General features: G+C 42.5%; 1 protein-coding gene across 1 annotated transcript in view; it reads right to left on the bottom strand.

Moving 5' to 3' along the window:
* Positions 1 to 21,981, bottom strand: part of DCN (decorin) — a 42,522-nt gene continuing 20,541 nt past the window's right edge. The window contains exons 3-8 of the mRNA XM_048501949.1: positions 20,827 to 20,939; positions 8,738 to 8,951; positions 7,612 to 7,725; positions 6,100 to 6,193; positions 2,125 to 2,263; positions 1 to 279 (exon numbers count right to left, since the gene is read on the bottom strand). Of these exons, the coding sequence (XP_048357906.1) occupies positions 85 to 279; positions 2,125 to 2,263; positions 6,100 to 6,193; positions 7,612 to 7,725; positions 8,738 to 8,951; positions 20,827 to 20,939 (869 nt within the window). The 3' untranslated portion in view covers positions 1 to 84. The remainder of the gene's footprint in view (positions 280 to 2,124; positions 2,264 to 6,099; positions 6,194 to 7,611; positions 7,726 to 8,737; positions 8,952 to 20,826; positions 20,940 to 21,981) is intronic.

The raw sequence follows: 21,981 nt of genomic DNA, 5'->3' as shown, positions 1-21,981 counted from the left end.
TTAAGTTTCCAGTATTTGGCTTTAATGGTTTGCAACAATTTTAACAGGTAACAGGTTATTTATAGTGGAAATGCATTGGTGCATCTATTTGTAATTTCCAATTTGTATTGCAGATCGTTCATAGATACATCGAAAAGCGTTTGGCTGAATTTCCCAGTACTGCACAGGATTACTGAACAGACTCACTCCTGAATAAGAAGCCTTTTTGGTGTTGTATCCAAGAGGACAAAAATCATTGGGGCCAACTGCAGCAATTTTGTTGTTATGAAGGTAGACCACCTAAAAGTTGTAAACATAAAAATTAGGCAATTGAGCTACTATACAGTCATAAACTTGCAGAAAATATTTATAGTTTTTTGTACGTGAATTTCCAAATGTTTGCGCCAAAAACATTTTGAAGCTTTATCATGAGCTTTCACTGCAAAAGAAATAGTCATATTCTGCCGACCAAGCAAGAGGTAAGTTCCCCTCCTTCCTTATGTTACTCTTTCCTATCACATCCAGATGATTATCCAAAAAGACTAGAATACAGAACTTTCCCATAGTTTCTCATCCATCCTCAATGAGCCTACAGTTTTCCACATACCTCCTACAGTACCTTGCTACAGTAGTAAGCAGATGTTTTTAGCCTCTTTTAATGTGGCAAAGACGAGACTGCAGAAAGATGTGGAATAAGGGGAGGCAAAATCACTGTTTAGGATAAAAAGGGTCAAGTTTATTAATGACTGAAGGTCAAAGAGAGTCAAGGTCAGTCCCAAAAGGACTTTAACCTCTCCAATCCCAGTACTGGTACCTCTCCCCACCTGCTAAGTTGCCTACAGATCCCAACTCAGTTGAGTTGGAGTGGCATCCCAAAGGGGATGGAGTGACATTACAAATTAAAAGAAAATCTGAAATCAAAGGTCCATAGGCTTTCAATGCACACATTGACTTCTGGATAACCTGATGAGGATCCCATTCTCTTCATTACTGAGGAATACTTTTTTTGTTATTCCTGTGTAATACTTTCTGCAAGTGAGAAAAATGGAGAAAAGGATATTTAAGGATGTCTTTGTACATAGTGGGGTTTCAGTACTCATTGGTGACATCATATCAAAATTACTGACAATAGTTTTGATTGACAATACAAGTAGATACATGTAAAAATCTTGTGGAAATGGCTATCTCATTTCCCCCCCCATTTTTGCTTCCTCCCCTCTCTCCCGACTTCTCTTGATCCCTCACTGTTTCTCTCTGTCCCTACTCTTAATCTCTCCATCCCAAGCCTGTCACTTGGTTTCTGCTCCCACCTTAACCCATCAGTTTCTTTTTCTGACTCCCCCCACTTCACCAAAAGGGCCAGTGCAACTCCTGGTCTCTGTCACTTGACTAATTACAGTCCCCCCCGCCCGCCAACTGCAATTGCTATCACTGGGGCTGCCACAGCTCCCAGTCACCCTCACCATCAACACTGGGTCTGCCATGGCTCCTGGCCTTCATTACCAAGTCTGCCATGACTTCTCCTTCCCAACTGCCACTGCCATCTTCAGGCCTACCAGCCAACCCAACCATGGCTATTAGGCCTGGTACAGCTCCTACCCTCTGTTGCCATTGCAACTTCAGTGTCTTCCAGCCACCACACGGAAGAGGTCAATACATTGTCTGGACATGAGCAGAAAACACATGGAGTGTGGGGTTTTTTCTGTAAACTTCCAAGTTTGTACAACTATAGTCCAGCATCCTGTCACAACCAGTGGCCCACCAGTTATTCTGGAGGGCCAACAACAGGGCATGGAGCCCAAGGCCTTTCCCTGATGTTACTTCCTGGCACTGGGATTCAGAGATTGATTGCCTCTGAACTATCAGAATGTAAGATACTTCTACAATATAAATTTTAAAATTTAAAATATCTTATGGAATAAAATATACTGTAAAATTACAATATACCCTCTTCTGTTGCTTCCTTCCTCCATGAATCCTTGGTTCACTATACAACTCAAGCTTTACACAATATGTTAGTAAGTGGACTGAAAAGTACAGTTTGTTGCCTAATAAAACTTCCTCTAAATCTTTATATAACTACTAGCCAGGTATGTTATATGTGAGTGAAATAACATCTCATTAAAGCTATATATTTTACTTTACCTGTATGTATTTGTGCTCTCCAAGCCCACCTGGTACTTTATCAAGGTCATTGTTGTTTAAATGGAGCTCTCTCAAATGAGGCACATTAGCTAAGGAGCCATTATCCACATTGGAGATGCTATTGTAACTAAGGCCAAGTCTAGAATGAAAACAAACAAAAAGTGTTGCAGTAATTTTTCCCGCCGCCAACTTTTTTTCTTACAGATTCATAAAACACACCTGTACTCATAATTTAAGTATAATTTCTCCTCAGGTATTTCTTCTGAGTTATTTGTATTCTGTATCCATACTATAAAATTATGGCAAGATAGTAGACAAAACATGTGTTACACTCAAAACATGGGCTATACTCAAAACATAGCCTACCTAGTTCCATTACAATTTTTCCCCGTGGCAAATTTAGTTCTTATTCTGAAGCTGAATTGAAATGTACTTTGAAATTTTTGATGGGTCTATTTCCCCAAAGCAGTTTTCAAGAACTGAGAAATTAACAGGCAATATTTCAGAAGAGGGGGAGTAAGACTCAGAGAAACCTAGCCTAGGAGAACACATAAAGTCTATCAATCTTAAAGACAACTTTATATTCAAGCTTAGTGTTCTAATTATAAATAACAAGATTATGATTAAAATTTACTGAATCACGGATGTAGGGACTCCACATCTATTATATTTCCTGATGTTACACACAAAAAGACTCTGTGCTTGGGTTGCAACAAGAGTAATTCTTGGGTATCTTTCTTCCTTTTTTCCATTCTAGTTACATAGCAATCTATTGGTAGTAGTTTGCCTTACAACATTGGCTTGAAAAAAAAGGCTTGCATCTGCAAAAGCTTATTTTTGTTGACACAAAGAAAGCATGGCTATGCCATTGGAACACATTAATTTAGGTCTGGATTGTTTAAATTTGGCTGAATCAAATGGTGTGTTTTTTAAAATTACACAGAACAGTCAATGTGAATGATGCTTTGCAGAGCACAAGAAAGGAAGTCTCTGTTCAAGGAGTCTACAGTCTAACATCTGAGACAAGGAAAATGACAGAGATGAGAAAGAAGATGGAGGCGGGGAACATGCGTGCTCATTCCAATTACATGTATATGGGGTAAGTTTTGCATAACAGAAATAAGATGTCCTGGGGACCCCCAAAAAGGTGTATTGAGGAAGTCCAGAGAGCTTTTTCCTCAAGACATTCTCAGGATGCCTTATTTCAGCTAAAGGCTTTTTTTTAAAAAATACGGATTTTTTTCCAGGAGTCATTTGGCTTGAAAAAAATACGGATTTTTTTCCAGGAGTCATTTTTAAAACATCTCTGGCTTGGCTGTGTGAACACAAACCGGCAGGAGATACTTTATTTTTCCCACCTTTTGCTCCCCTTCCCCAGTTAGAACACTTATTTCACAGCAACTTGAGCTCGCCATTTTCTGCAGCTTGGGAGTGTCGCTGCTGCCACCATTTGCTGCATTTGTTTCCCTCAGAGGTTCCTCTGCTTGCAGCTCATCCAACTGCTTCCTTGTAAAACAGTCATGAATAAAGTTTGTTTTCCCATGCACATATCATGTTTTCCTCATTTACATATGTGTGTGTCTGTGTGTGTCTGTGTGTCTGTGTGTGTTTACAGCTGTATTTGTAGCTACGATGACACGGATAAGAGAATGACAGACATTTGGAGCTACTTGGAGGACTGGGTCTACCTCCCATTAAGAAGCATTGGGTAGACCTGGCCTCTGCACACCATCTTAGTTTTTTTGTGCAGTAAGTTTTCTGTAAGAAATTAAACTAGGGCAATCCATGGGGACCAGGTCTGCCCAATGCTTCTCAATGGGAGGTAGACCTGTCCTCCAAGCAGCTGCAATTCTCTTATCCTTGTAATCATAAACAAAAACAAAAAAGCAAAAAACAACACATGTGCAGGATCGCCAGTAAAAACAAACTTTATTCGTGAACGTTTAACAAGGAAATAGCAAGCGGATGAGCTGGAAGCTGAGGAAACCTCAGTAGGAAATAAATGCAGCATATGGGACTCTCAAGCTGAAAAAAATAGCTGGTGCAAGCTGCTGCAAAGGTGAAAGTAAGTTCTTTAATAGGGGAAGGGGCAGTGGTGGGATTCAAATAATTTAACAACTGGCTGTTTACAAGCGCTATTTTAACAACCTGTTCTGCCGAAGTGGTGCGAACCTGCTGAATCCCACCACTGGGGGGGGGGCAGGGAGCGGGATAAGGCAAGAAAAATAAAATGCTACTATACGGACAAAAAAGCCAAAGGAGTTACATCCTTAAAATGTTTGATTTGGGCTGTGTTGCAAGGAACAACCAAGACGGTTATTTTTTGCAAACTTAAAAAATACTCAAGGTTTTTTTAAAAATACAATAGGCTAAAACTCCCCCCCCGCCACAGACACACACACACACACACAGACACACACACACACACACACACACACACACACACACACACACACACACACACACACACACACACACACACACACACACAATGGAAGCAGTGTCTGTAGCTTTAAGAAACTAATATCCTCAATTACCTTTCATAGGCAACCACAGTAGTATTGCCACACTTGATTTCTGCCAGTTAAAAGCAGTGGAAGGGCTGTCAAGAGCTGTTTTGGCCTTTGAGGGAGGACTCATATGGGCCAAGCTTAGAAGCAACCAGAAAGTGTCTAGCTATCATCCTAATTTGAATGATTGAACAGCACCCACCCTACAAAAGCCAGTGTATTGTAGTGGTTAGAGTTTTATACCATGATCTGAGAAACCTAGGTTGAAATCCCTTGTCTGTCATGGAAGCGTCACTGGAAAAGTTGCACAACTCAGCCTAATCTTATCTCAAAGGATTGATATGAGAATAAAACGAAGGAGAGGAGAATGATGTATGGTCCATTGGGTCACCAGTGTGGAGAAAATTAGGCTATAAATGATGTAAATAAATATAGCTGAAGATGGGGGTCAGATAAAAGTCAGTTTGATTGGTGAGTGCAGAGAACAGAAGGAAGCAGGAAAAGTGAGGATAGCAGGGGTTGCCGGGAGGAGATAAAGTAGGGGGGGGGGGGAATACAGTGAGAAATGAAATGTCCTTGTAGATTCCCTTGCATCCAACTATGCCAGGCCCTGCAGCTGGGATTTATTTATTTACATTATTTATAGTCTGCCTTCCTCACAGTGTCTCAAGAAGGATTACACATAGTGGGTCAGTGCAATCAACAAAATGGGGCATTCATTAACTAACACTGTATTTAAGAAGTCTGAAACCCCCAGGAAGAACTGAAGCACAGCATAAGTATTATCATTATAAAGCACTGCAAAAATTATATAACAGTAGTACTACAGTTGGGGATAGCAACAGTTGCAGGTCTTCAGGCTTATTTCCACCCCAGGCTTATTTCCAGGGAAGGGAAGGGAAGGGAAGGGAAGGGAAGGGAAGGGAAGGGAAGGGAAGGGAAGGGAAGGGAAGGGAGGGAAGGGAAGGGAAAGGGAAGGGAGGGAAGGAAGGGAGGGAGGGAAGGGAGGGAAGGGAGGAGGGAAGGGAGGGAAGGAAGGAGGGAAGGGAGGGAAGGGAAGGGAAGGGAAGGGAAGGGAAGGGAAGGGAGGAGTGGCATGCAATGGAGGGGAGGGAGGGAAGGGGCCTGGCATCTGGACATGGCCCACTCACCCTAGCAGAGGGAGGGGGAGAAGAGGGAGGGATGGCATGAAAGGGAGGGGAGGGAGGGGGTCGTAGTACAGTCCATAACCATTTATTCAAGTAAGACTGTGAACCATTTTATACACATAACCATAATTCTGGTTAAAAGACCTCTTTAATAATTCAGAAAGTTGTGGCCAGGATAAGAAAGGAAGGGCAACTGAAGCCAGGAATGTGGGGCGGGGGGAATAAAAATAGGCTGGCTGGTGGGTGGGTGGAAAAGAAAATAGGAAGCAGGAACTTGTTTTACATAATATTGGGAAATCATATAAATCCATTATTACTTAGCCAAATTGTTAAGTCCGTTTAGGCTATCTGTATCAATCTTGCTGATTTTGTTGCCATCCAGATGAAGTTCCGTCAGTGATGGGGGAAGACCTGCAATAAAATATTACAACAAAAACATTTTGTCATATATGATAAAGGAACACTGCTACTAATTTTAGTATGTTTTCTACTGACTATAGGTTTGCCTTAGTAGAACTTTACAGCTGATTTGGGTTACCTCAATTATACACATCAGCAATGCTCTTTAACAGACCGGTTCTATTGTAAAGTATGGTACAGTGTTGGCACAAATTTAACCCATGATGTCCTCTAATTGCTTTTCAAGACTCATAAGTCTTGGAATGAAAAGATTCAAATAGGCCCAGTGACCTTTTTCAGTCAGAATAAAAAAGATCACTGAATTTATAACACTGAAATTAATTTTTGTTTATTTACTTTTTTTGTATATCCTACCTTTCTTGCAAAGTGGATTATGCAGTCTAAGACAATACAAACAAATAGCATGAAATATCCAACAAACAACTTAACAGAATTAACAGTGCAATTAAGGGTGGGGAGTAGTTCCCCGGCAGCCAGGAATAGTACAACCACAGTGCAGCCATGATGCCTTCTAAAAGGAGAAAAGGACCTGATTTTCATCAGTTTCCCCCTCCTACTGAAGATTTTCTCATTGTGCCCACTATTCCAGGAATCCCACAAACTAAGAGGACAACATTCAGAAATGTGATGATCAGTGGATGTGGGGGAGAGCAGAAGGAAGGTCCTATTCCTTGAGATCCATTCTACTTGTAGTTGTTACTGGATATATAAGTCAGGGTTTATTGGGCCAATGTTTGTAACTATGGTTGGGATTGTTTCAGGGGGAAGACTTACAAAGTGCAAGGATAATTGAGAAATGCTTTGTAAATGGGAAAAAAAGACAACCTAACTACAGTGTAAACTATATGAAACTTTGGATAATACTTTTTAGGTGTTCCCTTGGTGGCCCAAGTATTAGAATCAGGTCCACTCCTGTATGTATAGCCACATCTTGAGTTCTATTTCTTCATTGTTCCAGAATGTGACTGAATAACGTTGGGCTTAATTGGTTGATGTAACTAGTGCTTTAACTAGGACTTTTTTTTTTTTTGCAGATTAACAAAAAATGTTATTTCTGCATTGGCTTGTGCCTCTACATCTTCATCCTATTTGATCTATATAAACTGTATATTCACACTGTATACAAACAAGGTTAAGTTGTAACAACAGAAAGTAAGTCAACTGTGAGCAAATATAGTATTATTTTTTCAACTTCAAATTAAAAAAATATTTATTTATTTCTATTTCCCTTCTTTGATAACCCCCCGATCTCTAAAAATATGACCCCCTTCCCCTGCACATATATTTACTATTAATACCAAGTATTTGTGCTTTCGAATTATAACATTAAAATGATAATTTATTATAAGGAAATTTAAGATTATTTAAGATTATTATGCTTCACATAGTCTTTCAAATAGTTTTCTTACCTTTAGGGACAGAAGTAATGTTGGTATCTGAAATACGGATGTAGGAGAGTTTCTTCATCCCCTGAAAAGCTCCATTTTCTATACCTGAGCTCTTCAGCGGGTTGGTGCCTAGCTCTACAAAGAAAAACTATGGTTAAACTATGGTCTTCACCTTTAATCAATTTCATTGTATTTGACAAATATTTTTAGCTATGTGTTAAACAGAATTTGTAATATCTGGAAATATTATCAATAGAATATGGTATTTTCTGCCCAAGCCATTTACATTGTTTCTAGCCCACTAATGAAATGTTCCCTCTGTGGAGTTTTCATCCCCCCACTGCCCGGTTTGGTTTTGAAAAAGATTTTGACTATATTTATAAAAATACTTTTACAATGTTTCAGTGCCGCCTTCCCTTAAAGTGTCATCATACTGAAATGTTTTGTTCTTCCCCACCAAAATAGCAAGCCAGTTTCTATGTCCCCTGTGTTTGTGTGGAGCTGAGTCAAGACAGTGACTAATCAGCTCCACACAAACACAGGATGACTATAGACAATAAACAATCAAAGGGAACAAAGGCCAGACTACTTCTATTCAGATGCCGTCACCTATTGACCTTTACTCACAGATATATATACTCCACTTGCTTTCCTTTCCTACTATCAGATCCTCTGAAGATGCCAGCCACAGATGCAGGCGAAACGTCAGGAGATAATGCTGCTAGAACACGGCCATATGGCCACACGGCCATACAGCACCCCCATGAACTTAGAATTTACTTACTCTCTTCTTGATTTTTTATTCCTATACCCTCCTTTACTATGTTGATTGTTATCAGCAAGAAGAAGTAGTAGTAATAGTGGGGGGAAAGGGTCACCATCTGACACACACAAAAAACATGTTTGGGAAAGTACTTGACTGTTTCCTTGTAGTTTAGTACCTGACTGACCCCTGCACAAACCACAACACAGATATTGCCAGTTACTCTTGCTCACTTTTTTGTGCAGGCAGCCATCTATTGCTGCATCATCCCATAAGACTGGCTATATCACCTGTCCATGTAGGTTGCTGAACTTTATCATATTCAACTGACTATTTTTTTTAACAAATTTCTTACAAATTTCATTTACAACCTGTGATACATACCTACAACAATCACATTGTTCAGTCCATTGAAGACAGATTTCTTTATTTTGTTGATTTCATTCTCGTGTGCTCGAAGCTCCTGCAAGCTTTTGGGCATGTTTTCTGGAAGCTCCTTTAAGCTGTTCTTAGAAAGATAAAGTCTTTCTAGTTTCTTCAGTGGAGCAAAAGCATTAGGACTGATTTTGCTGATTTTGTTATTAACAAGGATCAGTGCCTGTAAAATGAGAACAATAAAGTAAAATATTTCATTAATTCATTCAGAAATGAGATGGAAGATGCATGCACTCAACAAAATATTTATTCTTCAGTATCATCAATGTAGAGGACCAAAATAGTGCCCCCACGCCCCGTGGTAGCTACATATCCCCCACACCCCTGAGCCAGCACTGTGCAGCACAGGCTATAGCTGACGCATAGTCCAAACTTCAGCCGGGGGATGGACAGGAGCAGGGCCTGGCTGGCTGGTTGGTTGCTCTACACAGCCCAGCCTCCAGCCTCCAAGGCCTGCCAGGGGTGGGGGGCACAGTGCCTGACTGCCTCCTCCTTAAGCAGCCAGCCTGCAGAGGTGCAGCCCAGGCCCAGACCTGCCCAGCAGGCCTTGGAGGCTGGAGCCTGGGCTATGTGGAGCAGCCAGAAGTGTGGTGGGTGGGTCAGAAGTTTGGGGGTGATTTTCTGCCCCCCCATTATTCACCAGGGGCACCCAGGGCATATGTCCCTGGATGTCCCCATTATAGCTATGTGACTATAAATGTATCTAATGCTCAACATAGACAAATCTGTGGATACATAAGTCTGGGTATTGGAGCAAGAACAGGTAAGACTGATCTCTCTAAAAAAATTGATGAAAATTCCATGTTTTCAAAAAATCTGATGTGTCTTCCCCCCCCCCCCAAATATTAGGGAGTTAAAACTCCCAAAATTGCTCCCCCACTTGTCAACCTATCTGATTCTCAACATGGCCAAACATGTAGATATTTAAATTCAGACGCTGGAGCCATGAATAGACAGGACAAGACAGTTCTTCCTGCAAACATGAAAACTCGGGGTTTGCAGAAAACTCTGAAATCCTTTTCAAAAATACTGGAGGGTTGACACCTCTCAAATACAAACAGCACTTGTAGCTTTAAGACATGAGCGCCCTCAGTGGCTGATGCAACTACAATAGTATTATAAGCCTTTACACATTGATTTCTGAAAGTTAAAGGCAGAAGGGAGGACCATAGCTATCTTAGCATGCAGTCCATGCTGGGGATGGGAGGGAGCAAAAGCATTGTAGATGAGATGCAAGGGTGCCCTTATGCCAGGCCAAATACGCTGATGTGTGCGAGTGTGGGGAGATATGCTAGCCGTGAGCTACGTGGTCCCTGAACACAGAAACTATCACTCAGCCAGCACTCAACTGCTGCAGAACCCTGTTCTGGTGCAGGTGGGGTCATTCTAGGGATGTTCCCAGGGATGGAGCAAACTTTAATCAACTTCTACAGGACTTTCAGGCTGGGAATGCAACCTACACCTGCTGGTGACTTCTTCTCCCCAATCTTCTTTGGAGGCAGTCCAGCTGTGCCATGATGTCATTATCCGTTGCTGCTGTGAAACTGCCCCCTTCATGTGTATTGCCTTGTTAGCCTCTGAATGAGGACTCATCAGAGCTAGGCCTGGCAGCAATCACAGAGGAAATTTCTGCCACCTGAATTGCATGCCCAATTTCTTGCTACTGTTAAACAACAGCCACCACATAAAAACCAGTGTGATGTAGTAATTGGAATTTCAGGCTAGGATCTGGAAGTCCCAGGTTTCAATCACCGGTCTGCTGTGAAAGCCCTCTGGATGACCTTGTGCCAGTTACCCATTTGCAGCTTACCCCAAGTCCTTCTAGGTTTCCCCCTATGAAACTGGAGCTGGCCTGCTGACAGGCATCATGCAACTGGACCACAGACTTCCTAGGTAGAGGCTACCCGGTGCATTATGATCTCAGCCATAATATGTGCAATATTAGAATGTCAATATCGTGGCCTGTCAGGACACAGAATGCTGATATGCTATCTGTCTAAACATCATACAGTTCAATTTTGTGTGTCTACCCAGTGCCATTTTTGAATTGGACAAGGGTACTCAACAATGTATGAATTCTCATGCCACACTTAATACATGACAATTCACAATTCTCCCAATACGGAACATTCACATGCAGGAAAAATGTCCTGTATAATTTCTTCAGCAGAGATGGGGGTAAGGAGTGGTCATACAGCAGCTGGGATATATTTTGCATTCATAATTAATATCTTTTCAGGTGCCTCAAATACCAATCTCTTCTTAGAGTATTTAGGGCACATGACATGTCTTCCATACAGACCTGAGCCACTGTCTACCAAAATATTGTCCTTCCTCACTTCCTGTCAGTCCTTTCAGACAGCTCCTTCTCCCACAAAACACTATCCTTTCCCTCTCTGCCACCCGCAAGCTTTTACTTTTTGCCCATTTCCACAAATATGTATTGTACAAGGGCTCACTCCAACAATTCTTTCTCAGTACCAGACCTTAAACCCACAAATCATATTTCTGCCTTTCCCTTCACAAGTAAAATCTATTCCCAGTCCCTCTTCTCTTATTTTCATCTATAAAGAAAGTTGAGTAGTTCCCAAAATTAAGACAGAAAAGGGGCAGGAGCTTCTTTAGAGGTAGAAGATTCTAAGTATTAATGCTAGGAAGCAACATCAGGAGAAGGCCCTGGTCTCATAACCAGTTTGTTGATTCTCCAAAGCAACTGGTTTGCTTACCGTGTTAAACAGACTGCTAAACTAGGTGGACAATGGGTTTGATCCAGCAGGACTAATCTTGTCTTCTTAGACCATAGGGAGATTAATTTTCTGGCCCTGTTGCCCATTGCTGGAGCATATGCTGTTCTTGGTGCTGCTTTAACACAAACACTATAAAGATTTTATTAATGTGATTTGAAGTCAGGGGGACTGAGTCAGAAAAGATGATTACTTGCCTATTGCCTCCAAGTGAGTTCATGACTGTTTAGGGCTCCTGGGCCATTTCCTTAGCCACTGGAGCACAGAGGATATTATGTGAATTTACTGTATTATATGAAGTGTAATCCTTTCTTCCTGTATACCTGCATCCTCATATTGAGATTAAATGCAGTTACATTGGAAAAGTGCTTCAAGATGCTTGGAAAACTGTAATTATTCATGACTCAGAGTTTTATTTATTATTTCAACTAGTAGAACACAGCTGTAGAGCATTTTTGGTCACTGAATGCATCATCTTATTTGCAAGGATGAAAAAAAACCAGATGGCTCATATCTCTATGTTTTGATATCTAACCATTCTAAATCCTTTTATAATTAAACTTCTGCCAGCTATCTTTAAATTGGCAACAGGAAAAAAATCATTTAATAAAACAAAAAAAAGCATAAACAGCTGCAGTGGCAGCCATTTCTGGAGGGAAAGCTTGAAGAAGCAAAAAAAGAAGAGGCTATTATTTTGAGCAGCTAAACGTGTTGTTTATTTTCTCCCCAGTGTATTTGATTTCCTGTTCATCATCAGTTAGACAAGAGGTATGTTTTACAGATGAATCCTCTGTGTATAGGGTAGATGTGGATGGTTTCAGTTTTGCATGCTAGCCAGCAGTGACCAGATTTGTGAGAGGACAAGGTCATACATAGTTCAGCATCAGCAAGAAGCCTCTCCCAAAAAACATTTACAGTTGATTTAGAAACCACTGACATATGTTTCACAGTCCGCAGTCAGAATTACACAAACTGCCACTGAAACAACCCAATGGTCCATCAGTTATAGTTCCAGTCTTTGAGAATTACTAATATGGTTACTAATATTGATCTCCGTATATTTTATATCTCCACGGCACCACACACAAACAAATCCCTACACTTCCATTTTCCTAATTACTTTGAATTTTAGAGCATACATTTTAGAGTGTATTGTTGCTGGAAAACTATACTACACAACCCAGAAGCAGTAGGGTACATGCCTCTTTTTTCTTACACTAAGGATTAGTGCAACTGGAAAGACTACAGCTACTGCTAGTATGGGTATATGTCATCAAGTTCCAGCTGACTTATGTTGACCTCATAGGATTTTCAAGGCAGGAAATATTCACGGGTTTGCCATTGCCTGCCTCTATGTAGGCTGAGAGAGTTCGGGGCTTGGGGAGGCGATGCCATGCCCCAGGGGTGGGTGGGGGTGGGGCCCTGCCCTCCATATACCTACATCACTAATTACAGCTCATCTCCAGATAACAGAGATCAGTTCCCCTAAAGAAAATGGATACTTTGGAGGATAGACGTTATGGCACTATACTGCTTGAGATCTCCTCCCCAGACGTCGCCTCAAACTAGAAAATTCCAAATCTGTAACTGGCAACCCTGCCCCCATTCACCCTGGGGGAGGGGCTGACAGCCTTAAGTGGACAATAGGGACCATATCACTCCATCTACACTGGTTATCAATCTTAGCCATTTACACTGGCTCATCAACACTTGTTTCCAGTCTGCTTCCAGGCATAATTCAAGATGCTAGTGTTGACTAAAAGTCTTGTATTGCTTGGGATTAGGTAGATTTGGGAGTTGAAGTTGGAGGGGAGTGATAATCATAATGGAAATTCTTCTGAGTGGTAACTTTGGGTGGCATTCAAGACCAAATTGCTTTAACGAGTGTACCTGTGGCAGGTTCATCTGTATACATACTTGGATTATAATGCATTTTAATGTTATGGAGGTATCATGTTAAATTGAAAGAACTACACAAGAAGCATAGATTTTATCCTAACATCATGTGTTGCTATAGCTATGATAGTAAATGTTACTGAACAGGAATTTAATGAAGGTGAGATTGAAAACAGGTCCCAAACCTTGGTAGGCTGGAACCTTTGTAGAAAAATTGTTCTACAACCTTTTGTCTAATTATAAAGCTAATTTTAATTTAGTCTTTAAGCAGTCAAAGAGTATAGACTGAACATGTACCTTGCAATGTTGTAATTTTTACCCAGATACCTAGGGTAAAGTTTCATTTCACTACACTGGCAACCATTTCTCACCACTTGGTATGGGGCTCTGTCAGCCAGTGAAAGAGAGTTGTTTTATACTGCTGGCCTCACCCTGAAAATAACAGCCTGACATTCTTGCCCCAAGTTCTTATAGTAGAACCCAGCAAATAGGAATTAAGTCTAACATCAAAGGATTAATTGATAGCCAGCAAGGCCAGGGGGGTAATTGAACCAAAGCCTATCTGTTTATCATATGCATTATAACAAAAATATACTTATTAATATAGTAGAGGGCTGTTACTTTTGCTATCCTTTAAAAACAACTTGGGGCTTAGAGGACATTTACTGAAAATGTTATGTCCTTGGTGGGCTGTTCTGGATTAAAGGCTAACACAATAATCTGTGGGCCACTCCAATACTGCACTGACCTGTGCAACAGTCCCTTAGTAAAGATGTGGGCCTATATCATAATCAGCAAAGCAATGCTAAAAAGGTCAGGGCTCGAACTGTGGTCAGTTCTATTTCCATAGAACCTTTCATGATGCCTGTACCCCCTCAGGATGATTCATGTGTGGTCCACAGCACAACCTGTGCAGAGGTTATGGAGGTTCTTGAGCCTGATGATATTGTTGACAATACAATCACATAATATATATCCACAAGCAGCCTCCAGTGCAGTAAGAATCATGTTTATTATTCATTTTATTGGATTTATATCTTGCCCTAACCCCACGGGGCTCAGGGCGGGTTACAATATAAAATCAATGTGCACATGTTTAATAAATACTGAAGTGTTCAAATCTGGAGAACATAGACCAATTGTATTTCCTAGGCAGATATATAATTAATATGTTTGCTGTGAATTTTCTGTGAGAAATGTTGGTCTTCCAGATCTTATTTTAAGAAGAAGCAATACTTTCCCACATGTGACTATGCTTATCATACTTACCTGCCAGAGACTAGCAGACACACAGAACCAGTGGCTGCTTTAACAGCAAGATTTAGGCACAGAATCTACTTCTAATACCATGCTTTGGTTAAGAAAGTATGACAATAATTTGAATGAATAAGTACAATTTATTATCTATATTACACCACAGCAACAGTTTCCTGTTTTTAAATAATGTAAATTTTATCAAGCTAGTAGGATACTGTGGAAGAACCTACTTTCCTGCCCCTCCAACTTCTTGCAGCTTTTGCCATAAATAAGTGGAAACAGATTTTGTACAGAGCAGGACATACAACCCTGCTGGGAATTATTCTTTGTCAGAAGTGTAACATGAAAGGCATGCAGAAATTCTTCAACCATAGCACTCAATATTACCATTGGCATCAAGCATTTAAAAATACAAGGGGACTGTGAATCATAAGCCAAACATGCAATATAACTGATCAACTGTACCAGCAATGTTTGTGCAAGTAAGCAACCTTCCAAACTGGACCCTGAAAAAATGATTAGGGATAAAGCAGCTTTTTAGCTGTGAGTTGGAAAGACCCCCCTCCCACTACATTGACGGCTTGACCTTTACCTGAAAACATACCCAAAAAAATTACATGCTTATCTGTCACGCAAATAAACCTTTGTATTGTCGAAGGCTTTCATGGCTGGAATCACTGGGGTGCTGTGTGGTTTCCGGGCTGTATGGCCGTATTCTAGCAGCATTCTCTCCTGATATTTCGCCTGCATCTGTGGCTGGCATCTTCAGAGGATCTTCCTCTGAAGATGCCAGCCACAGATGCAGGTGAAACATCAGGAGAGAATGCTGCTAGAACACGGCCACACAGCCCGGAAACCACAAAGCACCCCAAATGGTTTCATCACTTCCAAGAAGCTGCCCCAGGGGTCAGAAGTGGGAACAGATCTGCCATAATTTACTGTGATTGCATTTCTCTTGCCAGGCATCCTGCAAAAGTCATTGATTTCTGATTGTTTACATCTGGTGCTGGACTCACAAGATGGAAAAGGAATTCTGAATAAGGTGGATGGAATGGGAATAGAGGTGACTGAATAGACCTTTGATTTTGTTGTTGCCTCCAGGTTATGATTTTAGAAGACTCTAGTGCCGTGGTGGCGAACCTTTGGCACTCCAGATGTTATGGACTACATTTCCCATCAGCCCCTGCCAGCATGGCCAATTGGCCATGCTGGCAGAAGGCTGATAATGTAGTCCCTCTAGTGCCAAAGGTTCTCCTACAACTCTCTATCTCAATGATAGAGTAACATGAAGAGGAAGCTGCAGAAAAGCAAAAAATCTGCTGCTAACTATTGTAACCACAAATGTACTACAGGAAGGAATCATGCACTGAGCTGGCTGCTAGCAAGAGCCATACTGAACTGGGAGTCTGGGGCTTAATATTGGCACTTTCAGGAAGGGCAATATACTATACCTACCCCTTGCCAATCTGATTTACATAATCTTGAATACATGGGGAGGGCTTCAGTTATGCATTAGAACCGTGGTGGTGAACCTATGGCACTTCAGATGTTCATGGACTACAATTCCCATCAGCCCCTGTCATCATGGCCAATTGGCCATGCTGGCATGGGCTGATGGGAATTGTAGTACATGAACATCTGGAGTGCCATAGGTTCGCCACCATTGCATTAGATCATACAGTCAGCTTTGATCATACTTTAGGGCTGACAAAAAGCTCTGGCTCTTTTTGATCCATGTCATGGTCCATGACAACATGATCTAGGACCATAGGTGTTTTCAGTGGAATGACAGTCTTGGTACATGCCTATCATCTGATTCATGTTTTATCACAACCTACATTTACCTGATGGCTTGTAGTACAATTTGAGCTAAGTTACATCCTTCTAATTCCACTGAAGTCAATGGATTTAGAAGGGTGTAACTATTTAGATTTGCACTGTGAGATACAAGATAACCATATGCTATGATACAGTATATAACTGTCAGTATGTTAGGCTAGTTGCTCTGTCACTTGAATATGCTGGTAATAGTGACCTGATATTGTGTAATAAAAAGTAGGGCCATTTTAATAATATCAGAACTGGTATTAGTTTCTTCTAGCATATTGTTCTCCAGTTACAACAAATATACTATGGGTTCAGTCCTGCCAAAGCCTAAGCTTATTCTGTATTAACAAACAATTCTAGTGATGCCCCTAAAGTCTAAAGTCCATTAACTCAAACGATATACCAAAGAAGAAATTTTCTTTCCTCTGCCTTCTGCCATTGCTATCAGCCCAAGCAGCAGCTCAGTGGTCTCAGTAGAAGTCAAGTTAGGACACTCAGAACCCTATGGCACTCTCTAAGATGGTCAGCCCCATCCAAGAACCAGACTGAATGCGGCACTATGGCTACCCCCCCAGTGGCGGAGGGCCAAGGGAGCGGGGGGTGCGTCGTGCACCGGGCGCACGCTTGAGGAGTGCAAAATTGCCCCCTGGCCCCTCCCCCTTTCCCCCGTGACCCCCACGGTGCCCCCCCCGCAGCACACACACACCCCTTCCCACACTTACCTACGTTCCTTTTCTTTTTGTAGTACTTTTTGAGGCTGAAAAATGTGGCCTAGTTACAGTTCAGGGGAAAAACTGCCTGAGGAACTACAGTTCCCAGGAGACCTTGGGGCTCACAAGGTCTCCTGGGAAGTATAGTTCGTCAGGCAGCTTTCTCCTTGAACTGTAACTAGGCCGCATTTTTCAACCTCAAAAAGTACCTATGTGAAAAAGAACAGGCAATAATGAAGAGGGCCTATGGCTGTTAATGTCGTGTGTGCAGCAGAGCTCTGTGGGAGGCAGGGGCAGAAAAAACACTCTGTGCACTGGCGCAGTTTGGCCCAGCTATGCCTCTGCCCCCCCCCCAGCCGTTTCCCTAAAAGAGGCTTCCCAGTGACACGGGGAGCCTCAAAAAGTAAAAAACCCTCCCAAACGCTGAGAAACCTCTATCGGCCTCAATAGACTTATGCCACCCAAAAGTGTGGCCTAAATGCGAAGTATGGGCCTCCGGCATGATGCCAGCAAAAACTAGGAGAGAGCCAACTAAAGTCAGGTTTACTGGCCACACCCCTGGCTCGCCCCCACTACACTGGTGGTGGCCCATCCATCACTGCATTTGAGCACAATGGGCAGAGCTGCAGCAGCTGCATGCCAGCAGAATTGCCTCTCCGCTGGAGTAAGTACCCTAGGGTGCGTGAATCTGCCAGTGTATTGATGCGCCCAGTTTATGGGCTGACTAATCAGTAAATAGCTTTGTTTATCTACATCTGATTTCAAGGGAAGTCCATCACTTCTGAAATCCTGCAGAAACTTATCCCTGCTTACTTTATTCCCCATCATCCCAATCTAGGTAGAGAAAAGTACAGGTATTAAAAAGGGTATTCTATGAAGCAGGAAGTGCATGAGTATATCTCATTTTCCCACAGTCTCTGCGCTAAACAATTTATTGATATAGTGGAATATATATAATGTTCATGTGGCACAGATGAAAGACTGGACATGTTAATACTGTGTGGTAATGTCTCTTAGGACTACCTGAGCTAGTACAAAATCTCAGTATCAGGAAGCTCCTTGATATTTGAATTAAATTACAAGCAAGAATCTAGTTGGGTTCCAGATTGTAGTTGACATAATCTGTTTAAAAAAAGGAAAAAAGGAAGCCCTTACAACATACAAAACAGAAGTATAGAAGGGGGTAACACATAAGCAGGAAAATAAACTATCTTGAGCCCACTGAAAATGAGAAATATAGCCAAATAATGTGTACAATAAAAATGTCAATGTTCACTGCAATCACAGTGTGTGTTTATGTTTCTGACTTATGGTTACCCTATGAATTAATTATCTCCAAAACATCCTTGAGCATCCTTCAAGAGAAAGGGCTCAGGGATAGCGTATCTGCTTAACATGCAGATGGAACCAGGCTTAATCCCCAGAATCTCTAGTTACAGGATCTGGCCACAGATGATGTAAAAGATCTCTGCTGCCAGACTGAGTAGATAATACTAATTTTGATGAAACAAGGATCTGAGTCAGTGCAAGGACCTTCATGTATTCATGGGTCCTATTACTAATAGCCTTGCTCAAGTCTTGTAAATTGACAGCCCACCACTGGAAAAATATTTCTTCCATACATCAAGGGAATCACAGATCAAATAGGGAAACTGATGAAAAAGCATTACCGACAGACCATCTTCAAACCCACCAGGAAAACACAGCAAATGCTATGCTCAGCAAAGGACAAGAGAGACCCCCTCACTTCTGCAGGAGTATATTGCACACCCTGGGTCACTATCCACTCACCATAAGCCGCGGGGTCACCTCTTTAAAAGCCACGGGGGGTCCTGGACGCTCCCCACATCTCTGGCGCTCACTGCGCGGCTGCCAGGGATTTACCTCTCTCCCGCCTCCTGGCTGCTGGCGGCAAATTAGCTCTCCAGCTAAAAGAGCAACTTTTAAAAACCCAGCGGGTGCAGCGAAGAGTTGTAGAACCCTCGGCTGTTTCGCGTAGCGGCTGATTCGCTGTGGCCAGCGCGGCTCCGGCCAATCAAGGGAACAGGGAGAAGCCATCTTGTTAAGTGGGGGGGTGTCCCCGTCCTAAAGAGATGCTGGCGTAGTGATAGCGTGAACCGACGATGCTGACACCCCATCCAGTCGAGATTCGCGTCTTCCGCGTCTCAACTTGTTCAAAGCCCGTGCGAACGAATGGAAAATGTCGGCCCGGCCGGGAATGAGAGGAAGTACAAAGAGAAGCGTCGCGTCGCGAGCTGGCTTCTGCTTTCACTTCCAAACACTGCTGATGGCGTATGTCTCCTACAGAAAGCGCAGCCAACGATTTACTGCTGGCGTCAGCATGTGCGGCGATCTTAATAAGGGGCTATTGCGCCTCTTTGATAACGTTACCGCACTCCAGCATTTCGTGCAAACCTATCATAAACAACCTCTTCCCAGCCAATCACGGAGGCCAGCCCTCGGCTGGCAGCCACTTTCACAAGTAACTCACTTGGCGCACATGTTACGATGACCAATCGGGCCGGCTCCATTCCCCCCTCATTACAGCGGAACTCCGGCTCTTTGCTGCCCAGCGTTATTTCAAAGAATTGCAAGCGTGTGCCAGGAACAAATGTCTCCGTGGTCAAGAAGCCCTGCGGAGGCTTTTTTTTTTTTTCATTGCTGAGGAATTATGCGCCAGCCGGCGTTGCGGATTTAGTGAAAAGGTAAGTGGGTGAGTGGCCCCTGTAGCCTGTGGAAAGGTCTACACTTAGGAACCACAGGAGATGCAGCATTCAGACCCGGTATTAAGGAACACGAAGACACTGTCGGCTTAACCATCCTGAAAAATCTGCAGTTGCAGAACATGTGCTAAACAAAACTGGACATAACATTTTATTTGAGAACACTGAAATTCTGGACAACTCAGAAGGTTAGTTTGTCAGACTGCACAGGGAGGCCATTGAAATTCACAAACATCAGGACAACTTCAATAAGAAAGAAGAAATGTTAAAAATTAGCAAAGCCTGGCTCCCAGTACTTAAAAAATGGACTGATAACCCCACCCGCAATACAATGCACTCAACCACACCTTTGCATAGCAAGTTCCACCCAAACACTTAATGATTGGTTCCCCACCCTGGGACATGGACAATATACCTCACTAAACTTTCCCATCTCACTTAGACACAGTGTGAGACAGACTTTTCTCTGTGATGCACCTCTGAAGATGCCAGCCACAGATGCAGGTGAAACGTTAGGAACAAAATCCACCAGACCACGGCCACACAGCCCAGAAAACCCACCAGAACCGGCCATGGCTTTGCTTATTGTTTCAATCCATCTCATACTGCTATCAGACACATAAAGGAAAAATACAAAAATAGGTAAATAATAATTGAAAGGTGATTCAAATACAATTCATCCAAAAGTTAGAGGGCACAATTCTATAACAACATGCTAGCAGTCTTGTTTCTAACATTCTTCTTCAGATGTATATACTGATTCCATTTTAAAAAGCTATCAAAGCTAATTCTGTGCCCGGGTGTGGTGGTGGTTCAAGCACTAGCATTAATCAACTATGACACATGTAGATAACAACCAACACTGAACAGATAGAACTTACATGAAGGTCTTTCAGATTCTTGAAATCTCCATCTCTGATTTCAGTGATTTTATTGTTTTGTAAATCCAGAAGAGTAGTATCTGAGGGAAGATCCTTTGGAACTTGGTCCAGACCTGTAATTAAGATAGAAAGATGAACAGTTTCTCATAAAAGAAATCAAAATGTCTGAAAGAGCACATGAAACTATCTTGTACTCAGTCAAACCAATTGGCCTATCATAGTCTGATGGACTAGTCTGATGGACAGCAGTTTTTCAGGATTTCCTGAATCTCACATCACCTAATACTCAATCCTTTTAATTGATGCTGACAGTTGTATTTGTGACCTTCTGCCTGAAACGCACATGCTCTGCCACTAAGTTACAGCTCCTCCCCAAGGTCAAGAGTTATCCATATTTTTATAAAGGGTACATGATCACATAAAATAGCATGAAAGGATACTTTTATTGAATATATCTGATCAATAATAGCCCTTTATTACCGTATATACTCGCTTATAAGCTGACTTTTTCAGCACAGTTTTTGTGCCGAAAAAGCCCTCCTTGGCTTATACGCGAGCCACACACACACCCGCCGCCACCGCCACCCGCCGCTGCCACCCATCATTCCCCTCACTCACCCACTCGTCTTTTCCTTTCCCCTGCCGGCTCTGAAGACTTGGCTCTTAAAAGAGAATGATAGAGACACCCTGCCCGAGCAGCAGCTTCCCTGGAGCCAAGCCTTCAGAGCCAACCGGGGAAAGGAAAAGGTGAGTGACTTAGGGGAAGGACGGGCAGTGGAGGACAAAAGCCTGCTGCCCTCCCCCCCCCACAGGCTTGCGTCTGGCATCCTGGGTGGCCCTGGCTCTTCCCTGCCCCCGCCTGCTCTGCAAAAAGCAGTTGTCTGCTTTTGGGGTTTCCATGCTTGCAAGCAAGGAAACTCCAAAAGCAGGTGAGTGCTCTGTCTGGCATTTCCTTGCTTGCAAGCAAGGAAACACCAGAGCAGCCAAGGGGATCCAAGGGGAGCCAAGGCTGCTGTGGGGATCCAGGAGGCGGCGGGGGGTGGGAGTGATCCGGTGGAGAGCGGGAGTCTGGCTCTTCCCTGCCCCCACCTGCTTTGGAGTTACCACCCTAGGCTTATACATGAGTCAATAAGTTTTCCCAGTTTTTGGTGGTAA

Source organism: Sphaerodactylus townsendi, linkage group LG06 (genome assembly GCF_021028975.2).
Source record: "Sphaerodactylus townsendi isolate TG3544 linkage group LG06, MPM_Stown_v2.3, whole genome shotgun sequence".
Lineage (NCBI taxonomy): Eukaryota > Metazoa > Chordata > Lepidosauria > Squamata > Sphaerodactylidae > Sphaerodactylus > Sphaerodactylus townsendi.
The sequence above is the reverse complement of the archived record's forward strand: the minus strand, read 5'-3'. Positions and strand labels throughout refer to the sequence as shown.